The following is a 20,112-nucleotide window of genomic DNA, read 5'->3' as shown; positions in this document are numbered from 1 at the left end:
CAACAAATATCAGCTGACACGCTAAATTGTGTTTCCTGCATTCTCTCCAGGTGGCCTACTGGCTGATGAAATACTTGCATTAACACCACCTGCTGCACTCTTTTATTAGTAGAACAAGATTCTAATTTATTATACCTAAACAGTGTGAGCATTGTGACAACTGCTTCAGGGAAATGGGAAGCTTCCGTGTACTGCTTCAACTCAAAAGTACTTTTGATGAAGAATAATAACATAACTGTGTACATTCTTTCCAAAGATCTCATCGTCCCCGTGTTACATCCAGTTCTCTCCATAGATGCTTCTGGGAAGAGTTCACCTTGAAGTCAAAGGCAGTGGGCCAGAAGAGACTGCTATGTCTGTATTCTACAATACACGATGTATTGCAACTTTTCAAGAAACAAGCAAATGTACCACGAGGGAACACTTGGTCCTATAGAAGTATGTATGGTGCCATCTGGTGGTCGTTAAAAATTAAATGCCTATAATATCGTACATTTTAAAAATACATTATAAACATACAGCACTCGGTGTATATTTATGTAATAACCAAAAAATTCTCACACAGATTTTTTGGTCGTAAAAATTAATAATTTGCAACTTTCCAAATAAGTAAAACGACTCCACAGATTGTTAGTTCATGTAGTTTTCTAATTTTCTCCCTCTCCCAAGATTAATGCTTCACATGACTAAAATATAACTGTGAATACCTAAAGGTTGAATTAATGAATGAATATATAACAAATATATTACATGTGCGTGCAAGTGAGTGACAATCATTTTTATATAACGAATATTGAACATTACGTATAATGAATATTGAATATTATTATTAGTTTGTAGGGTTGGTAACCTCATAAAACAAGGGAGAATAGCTTCCTGCATCAGATAAAACATTTAATTTATGAAACCTCAGCACAAAAAATATATTGACGTGGAGTGAGAAGGAGGTACGGTAAGTGACCACAGTCACAGTTGATGTCAGATGATAAAACAAATTCTGTTTTTGCAAATGTTCTTATATTAAGTAGGTATATTATGTATGTTTTTATAGTCATGACTTTCACATGAGGCGTAGTGGTGCAGTGGTAAGCACTGTCGCATTACGCCTCTGGGATCTGGGTTTGAGTCTTGGCCATGGCTCCATGCGAGTGGAGTTTGCATGTTCTCCCCATGCCATTCTGGGGTTTCCTTTGACTAGCCTGGTTTTCCCCCACAGTCCCAAAACATGCTGACACTGCTTGCCCATGGATGTGTGTATTCTGTGTGATGGGTTGGTGCCCCATCCAGGGTTGTTCCCTGCCTCGTGCCCATTGCTTCCGGGATAGGCTCCGGTTCCCCGCGACCCAGTAGGATAAGCGGGTTGGACAATGGATGGATGGATGGATGGGTTGGTGCCCCATCCTGGGTTGTTCCCTGCCTTGTGCCAATAGGCTCTGAACCCCCTGCAACTCTGAATAGGACAAGTGGCTACAGAAGATGGATGGGTGGAATTTTCATAGGAACTAAAATCATAATAGTTCTTTTGGCAGATTTTAAGAAAACATACAAACAGCCGAAACCTTTATTATTTGACATTTTTGTTTATCCTATATGTGCATTTTAAATGTTGAAAACTTTTTTTTGGATGTTTCTGAAAAAACATAAATGCATCACATTCCGCTGTGTGGTGACTATAGGCTGCAGATTCGCCGTTTGATAATGATCTGCATTATGTGGCAATAAACATTTCTGTGGGTAAACATTTGGAGATAGAAAGCATGTCTTTAGGCCGTTTAGTGGAAAAGCATTAAAAACATTCAGGTTTCTGAGAAGGGCGGCTGCTGCTTTAATTTCCCCAAGCCTCAAGGAGCAAATAAATTGTGTTTGGAGGAGCTGTTTGTCTCTGAGACATGCTTTTATTGACTGTACGAGAAAATCACCACTGGGTGTAATTTTGCAACCATAAGGGGATGATCCTTCCTGCAACTGTATGCATCTCTTCTCGGATTTCATATGTGAACTTAAACGACTCACATTACGGTTTCATTAAAAGTGCTAGCTAAGGGTAATCGCAAATATTCACGTATCGTTAGCCATGTTGGCACTAATGAAGTCCAGTTGAAGCAATAAAACTGATTTTTTTTTTTAGGTGTATCAGCATCATTAATAAGCTTCGGTTCCATCCCCGCTAGTTGGGGCAATGACATCTACAGCCGATTACCATCACTCAATCACTGGCTGTCTGAATGGGGCCCAGTAAATGATGTGGGTTTTATAAATAACTGGCAGACTTTTTAGGGGACTTTTTAAAGAGAGCTGGTCTTCACCCTTCATGGGTGGGTGCTGATCTCTTCCCTTAAAACATAGTAAATTGTCTTGGGTCCAAAGCGTTGACTCACCAGAGCCAAGTCCAGGCTGCAGACAGACCAGCTTAAGCAACTGTCTATTAGCTATGGTCACCTAAGACAGGCAAGCAAGCATAGAGGCACAGTTTTTTGTAAAATATACTTTGAAAACTTAATAAATATTTAATTGGAGACATAACACATGACTTTGTTAATATTAATAGGCCTATAAAGTTGACTTTGTTGAATTTAAAGTCATTAGCTAATAAGGTGCTGCTTATAAATGATCTCACTACTGACCACAGTTTAAACATCTTATTCATAACAGAGAGTTGGCTTAGGCAGCAGACAGTCTGCTCTTCCAGGGTATGCTTATAAATATTAGCCCAGGCTGAAATCTCATGGTGGCAGCATCGCTGTTGTCTTTGATTGCAAACTAGGCATCACAGAGAGTTTAGGGTATGAATTCAACATACTGTGTTTCAATGTGTGGTTTTTTAATGTGACTGGCGTAGCGACAGTCCAACCCTCCAGCAGATGTCACTATGGGTTTTTGTAGGCCTCCTGGCCCTTACAGTGACTTCATAAAGAAATTCACTGATTTCTTACCTTGCTTGATCATTCATATATGCTACCAGTCAAAAGTTTTTGCACAAAAGTTTTTGAGAGTTTCTATATTTCCATGTTACTAAAAATACACTCAATATTCTTTGGTAACAAACAAATAAAACAAATAAACCTCAACCCAAAGTTACGCCCTTGAGCAAACTTAATATGATTGACTCAACTTTAAGACTTTCAGTCCTGAATTCACTCACAGATGTTGTTACACTAATCCTCAATCGCTTGCAGAGCATTCTGTTATGGGGCTCCAAAGTTATGGAATAGTTTATCAACAGATGTCTAAGATTCAGAATCACTCATGATGCTACCTGACCACACATCTACAGAATGCACCCCTCCTCCAACCCACCAAAGGAAGCAGCAGCTTCACCTGCCTGCCCAGACATCAGCATCCTTAACTCCACTGTACCTTCTGCATTTATACCTGGACTATTCACAATTCTGCTTTATACATCGGGACTTTATTTTTGGACTCCTCCTGCCGGCCCCTGGAGGACGGGCTCTTCCTTTGGGTCTGGTTCCTCCCAAGGTTTCTTCCTCTAAGGAGTTTTTCCTTGCTACTGTCACCTCTGGTTTACTCTCTTGGGGCATTGGCCAGGGATAATGTAAAGTGCCTTGAGACAACATAATGTTGTGCAAATGCGCTATACGAAATAAGTTGTATTATAGTGAAATTCTTGACAGCCCCGAAAATCACAAAGTCCTCCATAAAACCTGCCATAAAGAGCATTTTACAGGCTGCAGACAGGATTATTTGTAAAGGGATTCAGCACTTCCATAGAGGAAACTTCGCATTAAAGTTAACTACTGCTTCCTTAAAGTCCCCCTTACACTCCACAGTCTTAAACACCCTCAGATATTTATGGGTGCTGTAAACCAGGGGTAGGCGATCTTATCTTCAAAATGCCAGTGTGTATGCAGGTTTTAAGGATAACCCTTACATCAGCTGTTCAAATCCAGGTGTGAAAACACTCAAGCTAATTTGGGAGATGCAGTAAAAACCCAGACACACAGCCTTGAACTCACAACAGAAGAGAAGCCTGAATTAAATAGTTGCCCCCTCAGCCCAATAAGCCACGCAGCAACCCAGGGAACAAGAGAACACATTATGAGCTAAGGACACTGGATGACTAGCGACACCTGCTGGCCAAACAGGGAACAGACATAGGACAGGGACAGATCTTGACAGGTAATTTGCATAATCTGGGTTACACATGGAAATTCTACTTATTTTAATGAAAATCATTTTATAAATTAATTTTGGTCTTTATCAAGCCTTGAGCAGTTCACACATTTTCACACCAGTGGCGATATGTTATTGTTACAGAGTATCTTCCCAATCAAACCCAATTTCCCATATCAAATGCAGCAATCCTAAAGCCAAGGCCCCTTTGTGAAGATCACCTCCCCCTCCTGCAAGGACTCTCTGTTGGTCTTACGTTTGAGCTGTAACAAAAGGCACACACTAGTGAACTTACTCCCTGTATAGTTACCAAAGGTATGTTCATATCTTGCTTAGCACAATGTAACTGTAGCAACTCTGCTATGGCGAGTCCATGGTGAATGGATGAAGATATCATCTTGTTACTCTCAGTTCTAAATATCTTTATGATGAAAGACTTGACAATGACTAAAGACAGAATAGGTCCTTTAAAAGAGTACCTTTGTTTAAAAAGTTAAATATCTCTTTGTCAGTAAACTAAGGAGCTATTGTAAGCACTATGATAGAGATATAATCTCCTAAATGTCCTTGAAGGCTCCTTTGTCTGTTTTAAACATATACAGATTATTCTTTTTGTTCGCTGTATTCCATGGGTTGCCTGGTAACTAAATTAGCCAAATTAGTCTTTTTAACCGGTTTCACCTATTTAAATATTAACTAAATGTAAAGTCTGTAAAGAAGATTCAAAGTTTACAAGATTCAAAGTTTTATTGTCATATGCACAAAGAACAGTGTGCGATTTGTCCTGTCTCTGTGATTGACAGATGGATGAACATTCTACAGCTGTGCAGGCTGTACATATGCTTCAATTTCAGTGAACACTTTTTAAAATAAAAGATACACACAGTAACGACAGTGTGCATTGGCAATAACACATAGCTTCTCGTGTAAAAATAGTTTTAAAGTTTTTGAAACTGCTGTCAGTTGTTTCAGTTAATCGCTTTTTAGAGGTTGGAAATCAGATGTTCTTTCAAAACATTTTCTGGAACAAAGGACTTTGATCGGGAAATTACCTTATGGCACGATTTTTGTCTGGTAATGTTTGTCCACTAGATGGCAATAAATACTCTCTATTTTCTTGAACTATGACTCATTCTGTATGCATGAGAAATTAGTTTTTTTTAAGTGTAGTTGGTCTTGAAGATGTTGTGTTAGGATATTATTCGATTTTTTTATGTGCATTTGCCTTGGAGTGATCTGGCATCCTGTACAGTTTGCTCCCTTTCATTGTGGTTTATGCATCCTGGGAGAGGCTCCAGAGTTACTGCAACCAAGTACTGAGTAAGTGCTACAGAATATGGATCGATAGATAGATGTGCAGCTTTTAATAGTGCTTGAGACTCTTTAGGTGAGACTTAATCCACTGCTGGATCACTGTGAACACAATTTACTATCTGTCTTACTTAACTCACAGTAAAATCATATTCAGTATTTCTTATGATTTAGTAAACATTTCTTCAATTTTTTAATAGACTATAGTAAACTTATTTCTAATATAATAATGTAACTTTCATGCTTTAGTTAATTGTCTCCCCTTTTCATTCACATCAGTTGACCTGAAAATTAAACACTAGAAGCACAAATTAACAGATAAAACTGGTACTATATATAAATATGTGTGTGTGTGTGTTTCAAGTATTTTTCTTTTGGTAGAATTATTTTTAAATGGGGCCTACAGAAATTCTGCATATACAGTATTTTATAATGAACTGGATTACTGATTTATACCAACCAGTGAACAGTATCGATTGGAGGGTGATAGTGAACTTTCTGTCCCCTTTATACCTCATATATGTTAAAAGTGTCTGAGGCAAATGGTAGCATGACACAGACAGTAATGGCTGGGCATTACAGAAATTAATCAAAAGAAATTTACAAGATGCTGGCTCAGTTTATTAGTGTAAATTAAAGTATGAAGCTCAAGAATAATTCCTCTTCGGGATGTGAAATGTGTATTTCTAACATACATCATTGTTACTGTGACTCTCTGCATGTGAGTAACAAGGGGAAACCTGGGAAATTCAGAGATGAAGATCAGTGCAAAACACAGAATGCTGTGAATTTTATAAAAGGCTGAGATGCTTTTGAGTATAGTAACTACTAAGGATTTGCCGATGAATCTTTTGCAGCTGTAGAAGTCATAGTTACCTCCAAGTCAAGGTCTTTATCTTAGTAAGATATGGCCGACAATTTTTTTTTTTGCCATTTTTTAGTTAAATGCACAATATCGTAACAAAGCTGTTTTGTTGATCATGAATTCTGCCTGATGGCTCCTTACCGCCCCGTTTCTACTGCAGCAAAAGAAGGGGGGGATTTTCTTTCCATCCATTGATTTGCTCCCATTTTCTTTTAACATGCGTGAAACGTCCAGCACCTGTGTGGAGAGTGGGCGTGGCAGTTCTTTGTGTTTGGATCTTGTGAAGAGCTTTTCCTGTCGTGGAATCCAAATATTTAGAACCATCGGCGGGAGTGGCCAAGGATGAAGGCCTCTCCCACCTGATTGGCTGCTGGGATCGTAAGTTGGGGCAGACCTGTTGTCACGCCATGCTTTCTGTCAAGGCCAGGGGATGTGTGTGCGTATCAAAGCCCTGCCCTTCACGAGGCAGCCCCCCCCACGTCCACCTCCGGCAAACTCCTCTTGCCTGTACTTGTGCTAAAGGTTGGTATGTTGAATTTGCTCCATAAAAGCGCTATGATTGGCTCTGTAATCCATATAAGAGGGAAAAAAGCAGATTATGAAATACAATAATTGCTCCTCTATTAGTAATATCTTTCTGATATTACCTGATACAACATGAAATATTCTGAGGTTGAATATTCTTATTGTTCGTCTGTCAGACTTTGTTCTTCCACTTTTTTATTCCAGCGTGGGAATTAGTGTGGCTCAGAATAAAAAATACAACATCCATAATACTGACCAGGATAAGTAGTTGGAAGAGGCAGGCATGGATGGATGGATGGATGGATGGACAGAATTGCACTGAAGAATGCCTTATAATTTTAGCACTACAACCTGGATGCGATGATGAGTTTTGTATTCTATGTACTGGGTCTGATGCAGCATATATGGTTGTACCAACAGGTCCCATGTTTCCTTTTGTTTAGTTAAAGAGTGGCTAATGGTATCCAGGAAAGAGCAAAACAGGTCTAATGTACAATGATGCATTTTTACAATTTGCAAATTCATCCATTGTAAAAGTAACTATAACGGTGAACTGTTGTAGACAGTAACATGAATGGCTGAACAACAAATAAAGTGATTTAAAACATTTTTTTTTACTTTGATTTTTGGTTTTCCTGCTCAGTTGGTGAAACTACCTGCCAATTATTTGTTGCTGCATATTATGATTTTTCATATTATGACCCAAATAATAATTCGGGTGAAGTGTCTGCACCTCCAGGTCACTGCCCCCAGCAGCCATTTCTGCCCACTGCACAGAGCTGCACGAGCCCTCATCAACTGACACTGCAGCATTTGCTGAATGCAACCCCTCCCTTTCTGCAGCACCTGCAATATGCTTTTTCATCTTGTTTTCAGGCTCCTGCAGTGCCCAGCGTGTAATACAGCACAAAATCTTCAGGGGGGAAATTGTGTACTACAAAATTAATTAATGCCTGTTTTTATTCCCTAGCTGAAGAGATCTAACATCAAGTTAAAAGTTCTTTCAAGTTTCAAGTTTTATTTGTCAAATACACAGTCATACACTGTCCCACTGTGCAGTGAAATGGCTTTTCTCTGTGTCCTGGATTATGGTTGATGAAATGTGCTATACAGTGGGAAAAATCAAAGCTTAAGTATGAATAAATTTGAATAAAAAAACGTATAAGACAAAATGACTGCAAAATTGGCTAAAATATAGAGCAGTATATCAGCAATTGTGAAGATGTGGCATGACAGTTGTTAAACGTGTGTGCAAGTGTACCTGTGCTAAGTTTGTTTTCCCTAGTTTGTTTTTCTTTATTTTATTAATATTTTTTAAAGCAACAAAAATATTATATAAGGTTGTTGATATACTTTATACCCAAGGGTTTTACCTTTTTGAGCAGGGGTTGCAGATGTTGTAGTTACTACCCACAGTGGTTCCTGTATTTGTTGTATTTAACCAAAAGCTAATTTTCAATTTTCAGCCTTGTAATGAACTAAATCAGGTGTGCTGACGTTATACTGGACTACTCAAGGAGAGGGAGCTCTGCACAGGATGATCCAGGAGTGTTTATGTACTATATTAATTCAGTTCTTAAAATATGAGCAGCATGTTACGCCTGTGTTATCGAGTGTGCAGACTTCAAAGTCATTTCTGGAGGATACCAGCATTTCACGGTACTTGATTCTTGTTGTTTTTTTTTCCAGGATAATTGCACCTAGGCACTAAGTTAATGTCTGTAAAATAGAATTACTTGCATGGGTTTCAACAGAACTAGTGTGCAGAGCTGGTCGAGGTATTTAGGTTAATGTTATTAAGGCTATCTATAGCTAAACCCTGGTGAGTTCAGAATACTGCTGTCATTGTATATACAGCTTTCTTATTCTTCTTATTCTGATATCTGTTCTGTTATCGTGAGTTTAGAATCATATGTGTTTCTTCACCTTTAACACAGAAACGATTTATATTTTATAGACTTGTCCTGTTCTTCCGTGAAGACTGTATTTGGTCAACAGTAGGAGCTATTGGACTGTTTTGGGTGTTATTTGGCCTGAGTCTTTGTGGAATTCTGTGTTTTATGGCTTTTTTATGTCTTACGTTTTCGCCATCAGTCTATTGATTAGAACTGGAAGCGAAGAGAGATCAATATAATTTAAGAAGACCGTGAAACAGTGAAGGATTCAGAAAGCCTTCTCTAGAGGCTGGGGCTTTCGTAAATAAATACACTGCAATTCTTGTGAAGTTGGCACGTGAATGCCTTGCTTTGTGCTGCATTTCATTTTTATTACTGGGGGTTTCCATCCGTCTTCTGATTGCTTATGCAGTACAGGGTCGCAGTCGGCTAAAATGCAGGTAACACATATGTTTTTGGAAGATACACACTGGTATTGCATTTCTGGGTTATGGTGGAATTGATGCTATTGAGAAGTATTTCAGTTTTGTGTTTTTTCAAATTGTCAAATGCACAGCTGAGCCACGTAAGAGTCTATTACTTAAAGTCGGAGTCACCAAGCAGACGGGTCCGGCAGCCAGGTGGTGAGATCAACGGAAGCAGGATCAGGCAGGAAGGAAGGTTCGAGGGTTCAGGGCTGGACAAGAGACAGCGTCAGGTTGCATTCGAATCAATGATACCTCACCCGGTACGGCGAGGTATGGCGTGGATTTAAAGGGGCGAAGCGGGTGGCTCCGCTAGCCGCTGGCGAACTGGCATTTCCACGAGGAGGGGGTGTGACACATGGGTACGAGCAGGTCAGAATAAAACATATATGCTGTTGCAATCTCTACTATTCGCCACAGACATGACACGCATTATGGCTGAGTTCAATCGCAGAATTCTTTTTTTCATTGGTGATCAAGGATTCCGAGCAGTAGAGATTTTTCTCTTCAGTTTTAGTGAAATGCATACTTCTTACTAACTATTAGACCTAGGTCTAATTTATCACCTTGGATCACTTTCCTTTGAATGACAAAATGGCTTGTAATTTTGAAAACACTTTTTGTACAGTAAGCAATTTTGACAAAATGCATAGGCCTAGTTCACTCTTGCGATTTCGAATGGATTCACCTTGGAACAAAAGGAAAATCAATGAATTTATTATTAAATACAAAGTAAACAATAATTTATTTTAAATTGATTTTATTTAAAAATGAATGCAATACAAATGGTTGACAAAATGCACGCTTGTTTATATTACAATCCAAAAGTGAAAAATGAGCATCTCAACAATATTTTTTTTGCTTATCTGTAAGTAAAGGAAATGAGTTTAGTATCTGAGAAAGTCAGATTCGCAAGTCAGATGCCCTTGTGAATGTTAGTTTGGATGATGGCATGTTTTATGAACATTAATGCCAATATCAATTTAAAAGTAAAATTAAAAATAAAAACCATACGCAGGATAGAGTTTCTAGTTGTCACGCAAAGCCCTAAAAAAGTCATATATACAATAGGATTTCCCATAAAGTCTTAAATACAGTGTGCCACACAAAGAACAGTGTGAAGTTCTTTAGTTTTGTTTGGGTTTTGTTTGGTCTGTTGGGTTTTCATTTTGTTTTACCAAACTCCATATGAACTAGATAAAGGCATTGAGTCAGTCATAAGATAAAACACATCTCACTATTCTGAGAGAAAAATAGCATTACAATGTACTGCTAACTATGCCACAGTGACCTAAAAAACAAAATTTAAGTATCTGATTATACTGAATTATAATGGCCAGACAGCATGTGCATGTTGAGACTATTTCAACATTTATCTTTAAAAAATAGCCACTAGGCACCAGTATTGTAGAGCAATACAGATGATTAACACCAGACCTGCTGGTACCTTCAAACAGTACAAAGTAAAAATCTTTGTTTAATATATCACCATCCATTTTCTATAACTGCTTGTCCTATTCAGGGTCACGGGGAGGGGGGGGTGGGGGGAGGGAGGGTCCAGAGCCTATAGGCACAAGGCAGGAAACAACCCAGGATGGGGCGCTGATCCATCACAGGGCACACTCACACACACACCATCCACTCTCTCACACACACACAGACCATCCACTCTCACACACACACACAGACCATCCACTCTCACACACACACACACACAGACCATCCACTCTCACACACACCTATGGGCAGTTTAAGAACTCCAATCAGCCTCAAGATGTTTTTGGACTGTGGGGGGAAACCGGAGTACCCAGAGGAAACCCCACAATGACACGGGGAGAACATGCAAACTCCACACACATGGGGGGACACTCGAACGCTGGTCCCAGAGGTGTGAGGCAACAGTGCTAATCACTGCGCCACCTTGTTTCAAAAAACAATTTTTGTTATATATACGATACATTCCCATGTGTTAATTACTTGTAATATGCATCATATTACTCGGTTTGTTGTTATGCAAACATTCTATGGCAAATAGCAATGTACAGGGTTTTTAACCAGATATTAACTGCCTCATGTCTTTTCCCTAGTTGTTTTCAAATAAGAGAAAGCCTGAAAAGGAGCCGTTGGGAACGTAATGGTCCCTGTGTGCCTCTTCAGGCAAAGCCTCTATGGTCATAATGCCATTATGTGAATATACACAGCTTACATGCAATGACAAAAGGCAGAGATGATCTGAAGAGCCTTTCCAAGGCCCTCGAAGGGCGGAGCTGAGTCCCATGGTGGACAGGCCGGTTATTGTTTACTCGCAGCTTGTTCAGGGGCCTGTTTCTGACGGCAGCAGGTTGCAACCACAGTGACTTCATTCCTCTGCCCGGAGCTTTTCACTAGGCAGGTGTTCCACCTGGCATATGCCCCGTGAGTCACTGCTCCCTGGGACGAGGCACTGCAGCTCATCAATGTCCAACCATCTTCACAGGAAACCTCCACCTGACACACAGGAGAGTGGAAAATGCAAAAATGCCTCTGAAAATATCATGTTGCATAACTTTAATGAAAGGACCTCAGATTGAGGCATGATAAGCTTGTTTATCATTTACTGATATGAGGTATTCTGTCTCTGCTGGGCAGCATCCAGTAACTATAACCCAAGAATTATGACTCTCCGCTTGTCATGAATTGTTTGAATCACATGACAATTCCCGCAGCCAACCCAGGTACAATGCAATATGCCACAATGTTAATTGATCTGAAAAAAAAATCTAAAGAATTGACCATATAAAACGAAATAGCCATTTTTAACAGTTTTTTTCATGCTTAGTATTAGGGGTGTAATGGTACACAATATTTACGGTTCGGTGCAAACCTCGGTTTTGGGTTCCCAGTTCAGTGCAATTTTGGTAAAGTAGGGAAAACAGTATTTGTTCTGAGATTATTTAATATTTAAACCACAATCACAATATGGAAAAGCTGTTAACCAATGGGAATGTGTCCACCAATATGTTTAAATAAAAACACACGGTTATTTGTACATTGAAAAAAATAGATAAAATTTTAAAATGAAAATATCATAATATTCGTAATGAACTAAATCCCCTGTGCTCTACTACCAAGAATGGTCACCGGTTTATAGCTGAATTTGCTTAAATGCCATGGAAAGATGGTTTTTGTCTTGCTCCGGTCATTCACATATTCGGATGATGTCATCTCAACATGAGTTAATACGTTGGATGTGTTTTCAGCAACATATTCAAGTTCAGTATAACAGAGCCGACGCACAGTCTTGGTTTTATCGATTACTCTCTCCTCTGTTAGTGTACTTTATTGGAAACCAAAATGTTCCTAAGCCACCAATTATAACTGACAGTAACCAGGACTAGCCTAACAAACTCACAGACACAATTAGCATAATTTTTCCATGCTGAACATCTACTTGAGTATTTAGGTTCTACCTGTGTCAAGAAATTATTGTGTTATTCATTTCATTGTGCATACTGAACCAAAATGTAACGAGTGTGTACTGATGTACCGATAATTACTCATAGGAGAACAGCTACACTCATCAGTTTGTTTCAATTAAAGTAACTTTTTCATGAGCCACATAAGAGTCTATTACTGCTACCCCCTTTTTCATCTATTTTTTTGCCCTTTTATAAACTTGAATGAAAGAAATGTGTCCCCCTTTTCACCTTGCTGAATAAAAAAGCTATGGCCCCAAAACAGTTTTACGTCACACATCACATCAGACTTAACAAGTTGATTCTTCTAAGCTTTCTACAGTCAAATGAATGCAGTGAGGATGGACTAGTTTAGCATGAATGGATGATCAGAGAATTTGTTAACCCTACTTTCCATAATTGAAACGGTCGTCATGCACCTGCTCCGTAGATCCAGGGGATGTGTGCTCCTTCAACTGGCACTCCAGGCTGGGGGCCTGGCAGCACAAAGCGTGGGATGTCATGCCCGCCGTCCCGGAACATGCCTTTTTGTCACCGTGGAGAGGGCGAGCCATGTCAACCGCCGCCCCGGAAACCGAATGAGAGCCACAACCTGTGGGGGAAAGTTCAGGTCATCTGGTTCTTGAGATGACTAAAAAGTGCAACTTAGGTATGTTTGATGATTGATTCAAGTTCAAGGTAGATACGGGTTTACTAAGAGCTGAGGGAAAACAATTTGATGTGCTGCAGAACGTTTCCACTTCGGTTTGTCATCAACTTAAGCTCTAGCTTCTATGCTAATGCTATATTATATATGCTCATTTAGCCAAAGTCCTCAAAATACACATAATATACAGTAACTGACGTTATAACCTAAATAGGCCAGCGAAGTGGTCTTACCCATGAGATGGTGATCTGAGCTGGGGCATTCCACCTGTTCACCCTGCTGCTGGCTGGACCTCACCTCACAATGCACACCTTCCCAAGTGCAGCAACGGGCAATGGCGTAGACGCCTTGGCCTCCATAGGCGTTGTAAGCGATACACTCCTTCTGACCATCTCGCTCCTGCCAGAGACAGAAATAAACAATTGTTGGCATGGACTCTGTTGTGCAGTTTGCCGATCTGCACAACCTGTAGAGGCTCTTTTCGAAATGCTAGGTATTTGTGGAATACTGTTAACACTCACATGGATGGTATCTCCTGAACGAACACCGCTGGGTGAGAAGCTGGAGCAGCTAAACATCTCCTCTCCAGCACGGCAGCAGCTTACTGCCATGTCTAAGCTTGAGGAGCCAGACTTTGGGGACCATACCGAACGGCACATCAACCCACCACCTGAGACGGTACATAGACCACCGTTGGAGGGAAGCAGTTCCTACGTGTGCATTTCAGTATTTCTGTGTCATGCCACTGCTAAAACCCATGTGAACTCTGACCTTTAGATGTGGAGGGGGGGAGTCCAGCCACCATGTTGGGTGTGGCTAAGCGGTGCTCCTCTGGGAAGGCACTGGAGTCCATGACGTGCTTGACGGAGTTCTGTAGCAGCTGGTGAAGGGTTTCGGTGGATGTGAGGTTGGGATTTGAGTTGAGGATTACAGCTGCTATTCCTAAAAGAGGACATATAACGTTAGATTCAGTAGATGAGGACCATTGAGTATTAATAATTTCCATTTTGGTTTCTATTATCTGAGCTTAAACTCCAGCTTCAGTGCAAGTGCTTTTTGGAACTCTGAACTAAATTTCTGCAAAAATTGCAAGCTTCCTTTTTTTAATTAAACAGCCAATGTACGGTCGCAACCTGGAGCCACCGAGTGTGCCATGTTGCAGGATGCTTGTCCGTCACAGCATGGGCAAACCGCCATACATGATATGGACAAAAATACTGGGACACCCGGACTAATTACAGGATTGGGCCACATAAGCCACGCCCACTGCTGACACACAGGTGTATAATTAAGCGCACAGCCATGCAACCTCCAGCATCAATGGCAGCAGAATGGGGGGGTCATACAGAATAGGTTAGTCAGCCCAGCACCATCATTGGACACCACTGGACACCTTTCCAACAGGTCAGTTCTCCATATTTCTGTCCTGCTAGAGCTGCCTTGGTCAACCTCACATGAAGCGACTGTGAAGTGGAAACATCTGGGAGCAAGTTCAGCTGTGAGGTAGCAGCCACACAAGCTCACAGAAAGGGAGCTGATCACTCAACATCGATGTCCAACCTGAATGGCAGCAAATCCCACCAGCAACGTTCCAACATCTAATGGAAAGCCTTCCCAGAAGATCAGAGGCTATTATAGCAACTAAGGGTGAGCCAACTTCATATTAATGCTCTTTGATTCAGAGTGCTTTGTTGGACAGGCTGGTGTCCCAATACTTGTGTCCTTATGGTGTATGTCACATGTCTATGCAGTGTGCGAGGATACACAGCTGAACTTTAAAACTCCACATGCACAGGTCAGGCAGCAATCAAAGCCTCAGCCCAGGAGGTGTGCAACCATAACGACCCCCTCAGTCACTGAGCACTCACACTATTCTCTATTAGCATTTAGGTGTACATAAAAGTATACTATTAGATTAGGCACAAATTAGACACAAAGCATAATATTTCCATCCATCCATCCATCCATTTTGTGTACGCACTTGTCCTATTCAGGGTCGCAGGGGGTGCACAGCCTATCCCTGAAGCTACAGGTGCAAGGGAGTGAACTACCCAGGATGGGGCACCAACCCATCGTAGGGCAACACTCACACACCATTCATTCATACAGGTGTGCTCACAGGGAGTTGGGCAACTCCAATTCACTATAACTATAATTTGGTAACTATTGAGGTTGGGGCTATTCCAGAATGTTTTCATCAAATCATCAAATCAAAATCAAGAAATAGAACTGGACTTTAAATGGAACTGGAACCTGGAAATAAAATCTCCCTGAAATTCAAATTCAGTTCCAATTCTGTTCCCAATAGTTTTTTTTCCCAACTCCACTTCCATTTCCTGATTTGGACTGGAATTGATGAATGCATTCCAGTATGGCCCCAACCCTAGTAACTATATCTATCTGGTATTGGTATTAATAATTATTCTGTGTTAAAAACTATACAAGCACAAAACAGAATAATAAATAGTTCCATGCATGAAGCTTAAATTGGTTCTCATCAGCTTAGGAGAACCCTTACATTAGTTCTGATCTTACCAGCCACATGGGCAGCTGCCTGTGAGGTTCCACTCTTGGCAGTGAAACATGTGGGGCAATCACTGGAGGCACTGACAATGTTATCTCCGGGGGCAAAGAGGTCGACACATCGGCCATAGTTAGTCCCCAGTATCCCCTTGTTCATGGGTTGGTCAGCAAGGTTGGTGGCACCCACAGTTATCACCTGTATCAGGGAGGACAGTGAGAAAAGTATCCAGCATCTCCATGAGCAGCTACCATTGGCCCATCTTGGCATTAAGCTGAATGAATACCGGTCACTATAGCTAGCTACCTGTGGTTCCGAAGCAGGCGAGTAGAGACAGGCATCGTCGCGGTAGTTTCCTGCTGCGGCAATGAGGATCGCGCCATTGCTAACCATCTCCCGACAGGCGGTGTTAAGAGTGCGACTGAACCCCCCAGTAAAGGGCAGAAGAACGATGAGGGGGCTGTAGGGCTGGGCCAGCACAGAAGCACGGACATACTCCAGGCCTGAAAGTCAATCAAAGAACGGTCACTCAGCTGGCTGATTAGCAAGTGGCTATTGCCTGGTGGCTTTCAATGTTTTCACGTAGCTGGTTTGGCCCCTTACCAGCTAGGGCTCCGGACACGGTACCCTTTCCCTGGCAGTTCAGCACACGGACGCTGCGTATGCTGGCACCCCGTGCCACGCCTGAACCCTGCCCACTCAGCACTCCTGCTGTGTGGGTGCCATGACTGTCACACTTGCTGGCCTATGAGAGAGAACGAGTGTCAAAATGGGAGGGGGATCATCCAGCTATATATATTTAACCAACTTAATATCCATTCATCATTAGCAGCCACAAATCTGATTTGCATCAAGATGTCCCATAAACTAAAAAAAAAAAACATATCATCTTGCTCGTTCAGCAAATTATTAGCCTTCATCAGAGGTGGAAAGTTCAGGTCCAGGAAGTACAAATCCAGACCAAAATTTTTGTTTCAACCAACCAATTGAGTACTCCGTCAATGTGACTCTTTTTTGGTTGGTTGAAACAAAGACATGATCTGGATTTGTACTTTCTGAACCTGAACTTTACACCTGGCTTTCTTATCAAGAGACAAAAATTGCACCCCTTTCTGAAAACGAAGTCTGTAATAATTTACACCATAGGAAATACCGTGCCATTGTCCATTAAGTCTACCTTTCAAACTAGGCTTAAGGTATAATCCATCCTATTACCTGTGCTACTATCTGACTTTCTTATGGAAAGCAATCCAAGGTTATAACTTTTAAGCAGTTTATATGTACAGGTTTGACAGCTGTGTTTTTATCACCTAATAATTTCAGAAGACAGCTTAATTGGTCTGATCCATTATCTCAATTATGGGCTTGAATGAGGGTACAAAACTGCACCCGGTACAGCCCCTCGGAATCCCATGATTTTTTTATTTTTTTTTTAAAGCCAGTCATTTTTATGTCTCTTCTGCCACCTGATGGTGTTCAGCCCAAACTACACCGTGTAAAAGTGCATGTAATTTTACGCCAGTGGGAATGCCACTGGGTCTAAAATGAGTTTAGCCTACATTGTAAAATTCATTATACAGCATGACACATATTGTCCATATAATGTATGGTGGTGTATGTAACGATTGCTAATGTGCAATCTGGAAAAAAATCTGCTGTCTCTGCATTCTTTGCAAGCGCAGCACTTATTAAGAACAAACCTGTCTGTGAACGCGGACTCCGTCCTCTTCTGGCACACTATTAAAGTCGGTGATCAGAACTCGTCCCTCGATTTCCCGATGGTTGCTCTGAACACTCGTGTCCAGTAGGTACACCCCTACCTGCTCACCATCATCTGAGGGCGAACAGAGATCCTTCAGCTACCTCACTGGACATCTGCACCTGCGTTACACTGAGAAAGCGCACCGTATGAATAAGGAGCGTAGACTAGGTGTAAACTTACTCGGCGGTGAGTATTTCCCCGCAGCATGTTTTGTCAGCACAATCCGGTCCAAGTTCCAGGGAATGCCCTGAGCAAAGATGAAGGAGTCTTCCTCGATGTACTTTACGTGGGGCAATTTCACAGCCTGCAGAAACACCATTAGAATAAAAATATATAATTATATATTTGATATTTTTCTAAATCACTTGTCCCACTTTTGCATAAATAACCCTAGATAAAGTTACAAAATATTAACTAAATTGTAATGTAGCCGACTGATGAAGTCCATGTGCATTACCAGATCCAACACATCGCTGCTCATCTTGACATGGATGCCATGAAAGGCTCCTGAGAAGGTCCGCAGCACCTCGATGAGGTATCCCCGCTTTGCCGCTTTGGCGCGTAGCCGCCGAACAGTGCGCTCCACCTGGGACTCGTGAGTCCCTTCGCGTAACATCACGATATACTGTCCGGGGATCCGCCACGCATCCTGGCCGCAAAACGTAAAGGAAGCACGAATTATGCATTTAAAAAAGTTGTATGGTGAAAAAAAATAATATTGAGCTATTTGTGTATGTGCAAGCAAATGTTATAAAATTTAACAACGTGAACAATTTAAATACACCAGAGACAGCATTCAGATTTTATTATGGCAGTTTCATTAAGATAAACCATAGCATGTGTACTAATAACTTAAGAACCGGAATATTTACGGGTCCGTATCTGCTGACCCTGGGCAGCAGGTATCCTACCTTCTGGCACCTGTAGAAATCTGCAGAAGGTTCCCGTCCAGATTCTGGCTGTGTATCATCTTGCAGAATAAGAGAAATAATCATCTTATCATCATCAGTGTAATCTTCGGAAAACACGCCACAAATTAGCAGGCAGAAAATAGAAGTGATAATGCGTACGGTAACAACTGCTCCCATTTTACAAATGGTTAAATTGACACAGAGAAAATATTCTTTCTTCAATGTGTGTATAGGATTGCGGCCACTGAAGTGGGGTTGGCAAAGATTGCTGGCAATGAAAACAGTTCTGACACTTTCTGCCTGATTAAGGGCTATCCCTCAAGGCGGGACTAAGTGACGTTTTGGGGGGTCACGCCACTCCGTTTGTATCGGACGATCCGACCTTATGCGTACCTGTGAATTGGTACAATGAAGGAGTCGGGTTTCACGCTCTGTTTATGGGAAGTTTGCTTTGTCTTATCAAAAGTACGTTTGCATTCCATCTGCAATTTTTCGGGAAGCGGGTTTGAGTTTGAACTTGTAAAATGAATCTGTGTAAAATGCGGCCAACTTTTTTTTTTTTTGTCATATTGGCGAATTCAGGCACGTATCTTCTCACATTCACTTACCCAATGAACGTGCAGTGTTGGAAAAGTATTAAACATTTAACTCGAGTATAAAGTATACTCTTATAACTCACACAGTAGATGCACATAAGTACTTTAAATACCATTACCATGTTAAGATATTGTTGAATGTTTAATTTTACATAGCTTAAGTCAGTGAATGATTTAATGATTTTAAGCAATTGAAGTATTTACTGTGAACAGCATACCGATATTGAAATTAATAACATTAATACATTACAGTGTATTGGTGCCTTTACGTTTTAGTTTATGAAGGCATACATTTTAAAAGTTACTATGTAAAATATACTTTAAAATTAAATTCAATTGAATTTAGGAGCTGGATGAATTGGCCGGGGAGAGGGAAGTCTGGGTTTCCCTGCTGAGACAGCTGCCCCGGCGACCCGACCTCGGATTAAGCGGGAGATGATGGATGGATGGATGAAATTATTTGTTTCTTGTCTTTTTTTTTTTAGCTATATACTTAATACTGCCATCTTCTGGATTTTGACTGAAAGTTCAGGTTGTCACAGAATATGTAGACTAGAGCATGTTTTGACCGCAAGCTGACATTGTGAGTCATTGGGCCCACAAAATTTATCATGGGGGGCGCCACGCTTGGTAAATTTAATCGTGAACCTCAAAATTTTTAATACAAGTTCAGCCCTGTCTGTAGCGCACGATTGTGATGTGTGAATAAGTGTGTTAAAGTACCCCGTGGTGTATGCCACTGTTGTGCACGATTGTGATGTGTGAATAAGTGTGTTAAAGTACCCCGTGGTGTATGCCACTGTTGTGCACTGTACTGCTCCGTGCAGGGCTCAGTGTTTTGGTGTCCTCTGTAGCAAGGTGTGCGGGTGTTCCTTGCGTTTAATTTAATATTTTGTTTAAAATTTTTTATATCATTGTTTCATTTTATGTCCGACAGTAATAAGTGTATGAGAGAGAGGAGCCAAGTGCAGAATCAAATTCCAAAATCGTAGTCAGAGGTCATGACGTGAAACACGGGCAGCTCATTGTA

At 40.9% G+C, this 20,112-nt stretch overlaps 1 protein-coding gene across 2 annotated transcripts; it reads right to left on the bottom strand.

Annotated features, from left to right (window-relative positions):
- Positions 1 to 9,892: 9,892 nt before the first annotated feature.
- pcsk9 (proprotein convertase subtilisin/kexin type 9) lies at positions 9,893 to 18,781 on the bottom strand. 2 transcript variants are annotated; one of them, XM_023792807.2, is made up of 13 exons: positions 18,646 to 18,766; positions 18,487 to 18,545; positions 18,033 to 18,224; positions 17,756 to 17,879; positions 17,514 to 17,647; positions 16,417 to 16,558; positions 16,120 to 16,316; positions 15,828 to 16,011; positions 14,064 to 14,234; positions 13,814 to 13,962; positions 13,526 to 13,691; positions 13,066 to 13,238; positions 9,893 to 11,678 (listed from the first exon to the last, which is right to left on the bottom strand). In XM_023792807.2, exons 3-13 carry the CDS (start codon positions 18,189 to 18,191, stop codon positions 11,484 to 11,486), a joined length of 1,794 nt encoding a protein of 597 aa, XP_023648575.2. In that variant the 5' UTR covers positions 18,192 to 18,224; positions 18,487 to 18,545; positions 18,646 to 18,766; the 3' UTR covers positions 9,893 to 11,483. The 2 variants fall into 2 exon arrangements, with proteins under 2 accessions (XP_023648575.2, XP_023648573.2); XM_023792805.2 differs by having other exon boundaries at positions 18,487 to 18,781.
- Positions 18,782 to 20,112: the final 1,331 nt, after the last annotated feature.

The sequence above is a fragment of the Paramormyrops kingsleyae genome, chromosome 15 (genome assembly GCF_048594095.1).
Source record: "Paramormyrops kingsleyae isolate MSU_618 chromosome 15, PKINGS_0.4, whole genome shotgun sequence".
In the NCBI taxonomy this organism is placed as follows: Eukaryota; Metazoa; Chordata; class Actinopteri; order Osteoglossiformes; family Mormyridae; genus Paramormyrops; species Paramormyrops kingsleyae.
This window is presented reverse-complemented; position numbering and strand designations above follow the sequence as displayed.

Bases quoted from the DNA above. Each gene is read 5' to 3' on its own strand.
- pcsk9 (XM_023792805.2), bottom strand. From the start codon at position 18,663: ATGGGAGCAGTTGTTACCGTACGCATTATCACTTCTATTTTCTGCCTG. The intron at 16,559-17,513 runs GTTTGTTCTTAA...TCTCTCTCATAG, and splicing joins GAGTCCGCGTTCACAGACAG to GCCAGCAAGTGTGACAGTCA. The intron at 13,963-14,063 runs GTCAGAGTTCAC...GTACCGTCTCAG, and splicing joins CCCCCCCTCCACATCTAAAG to GTGGTGGGTTGATGTGCCGT.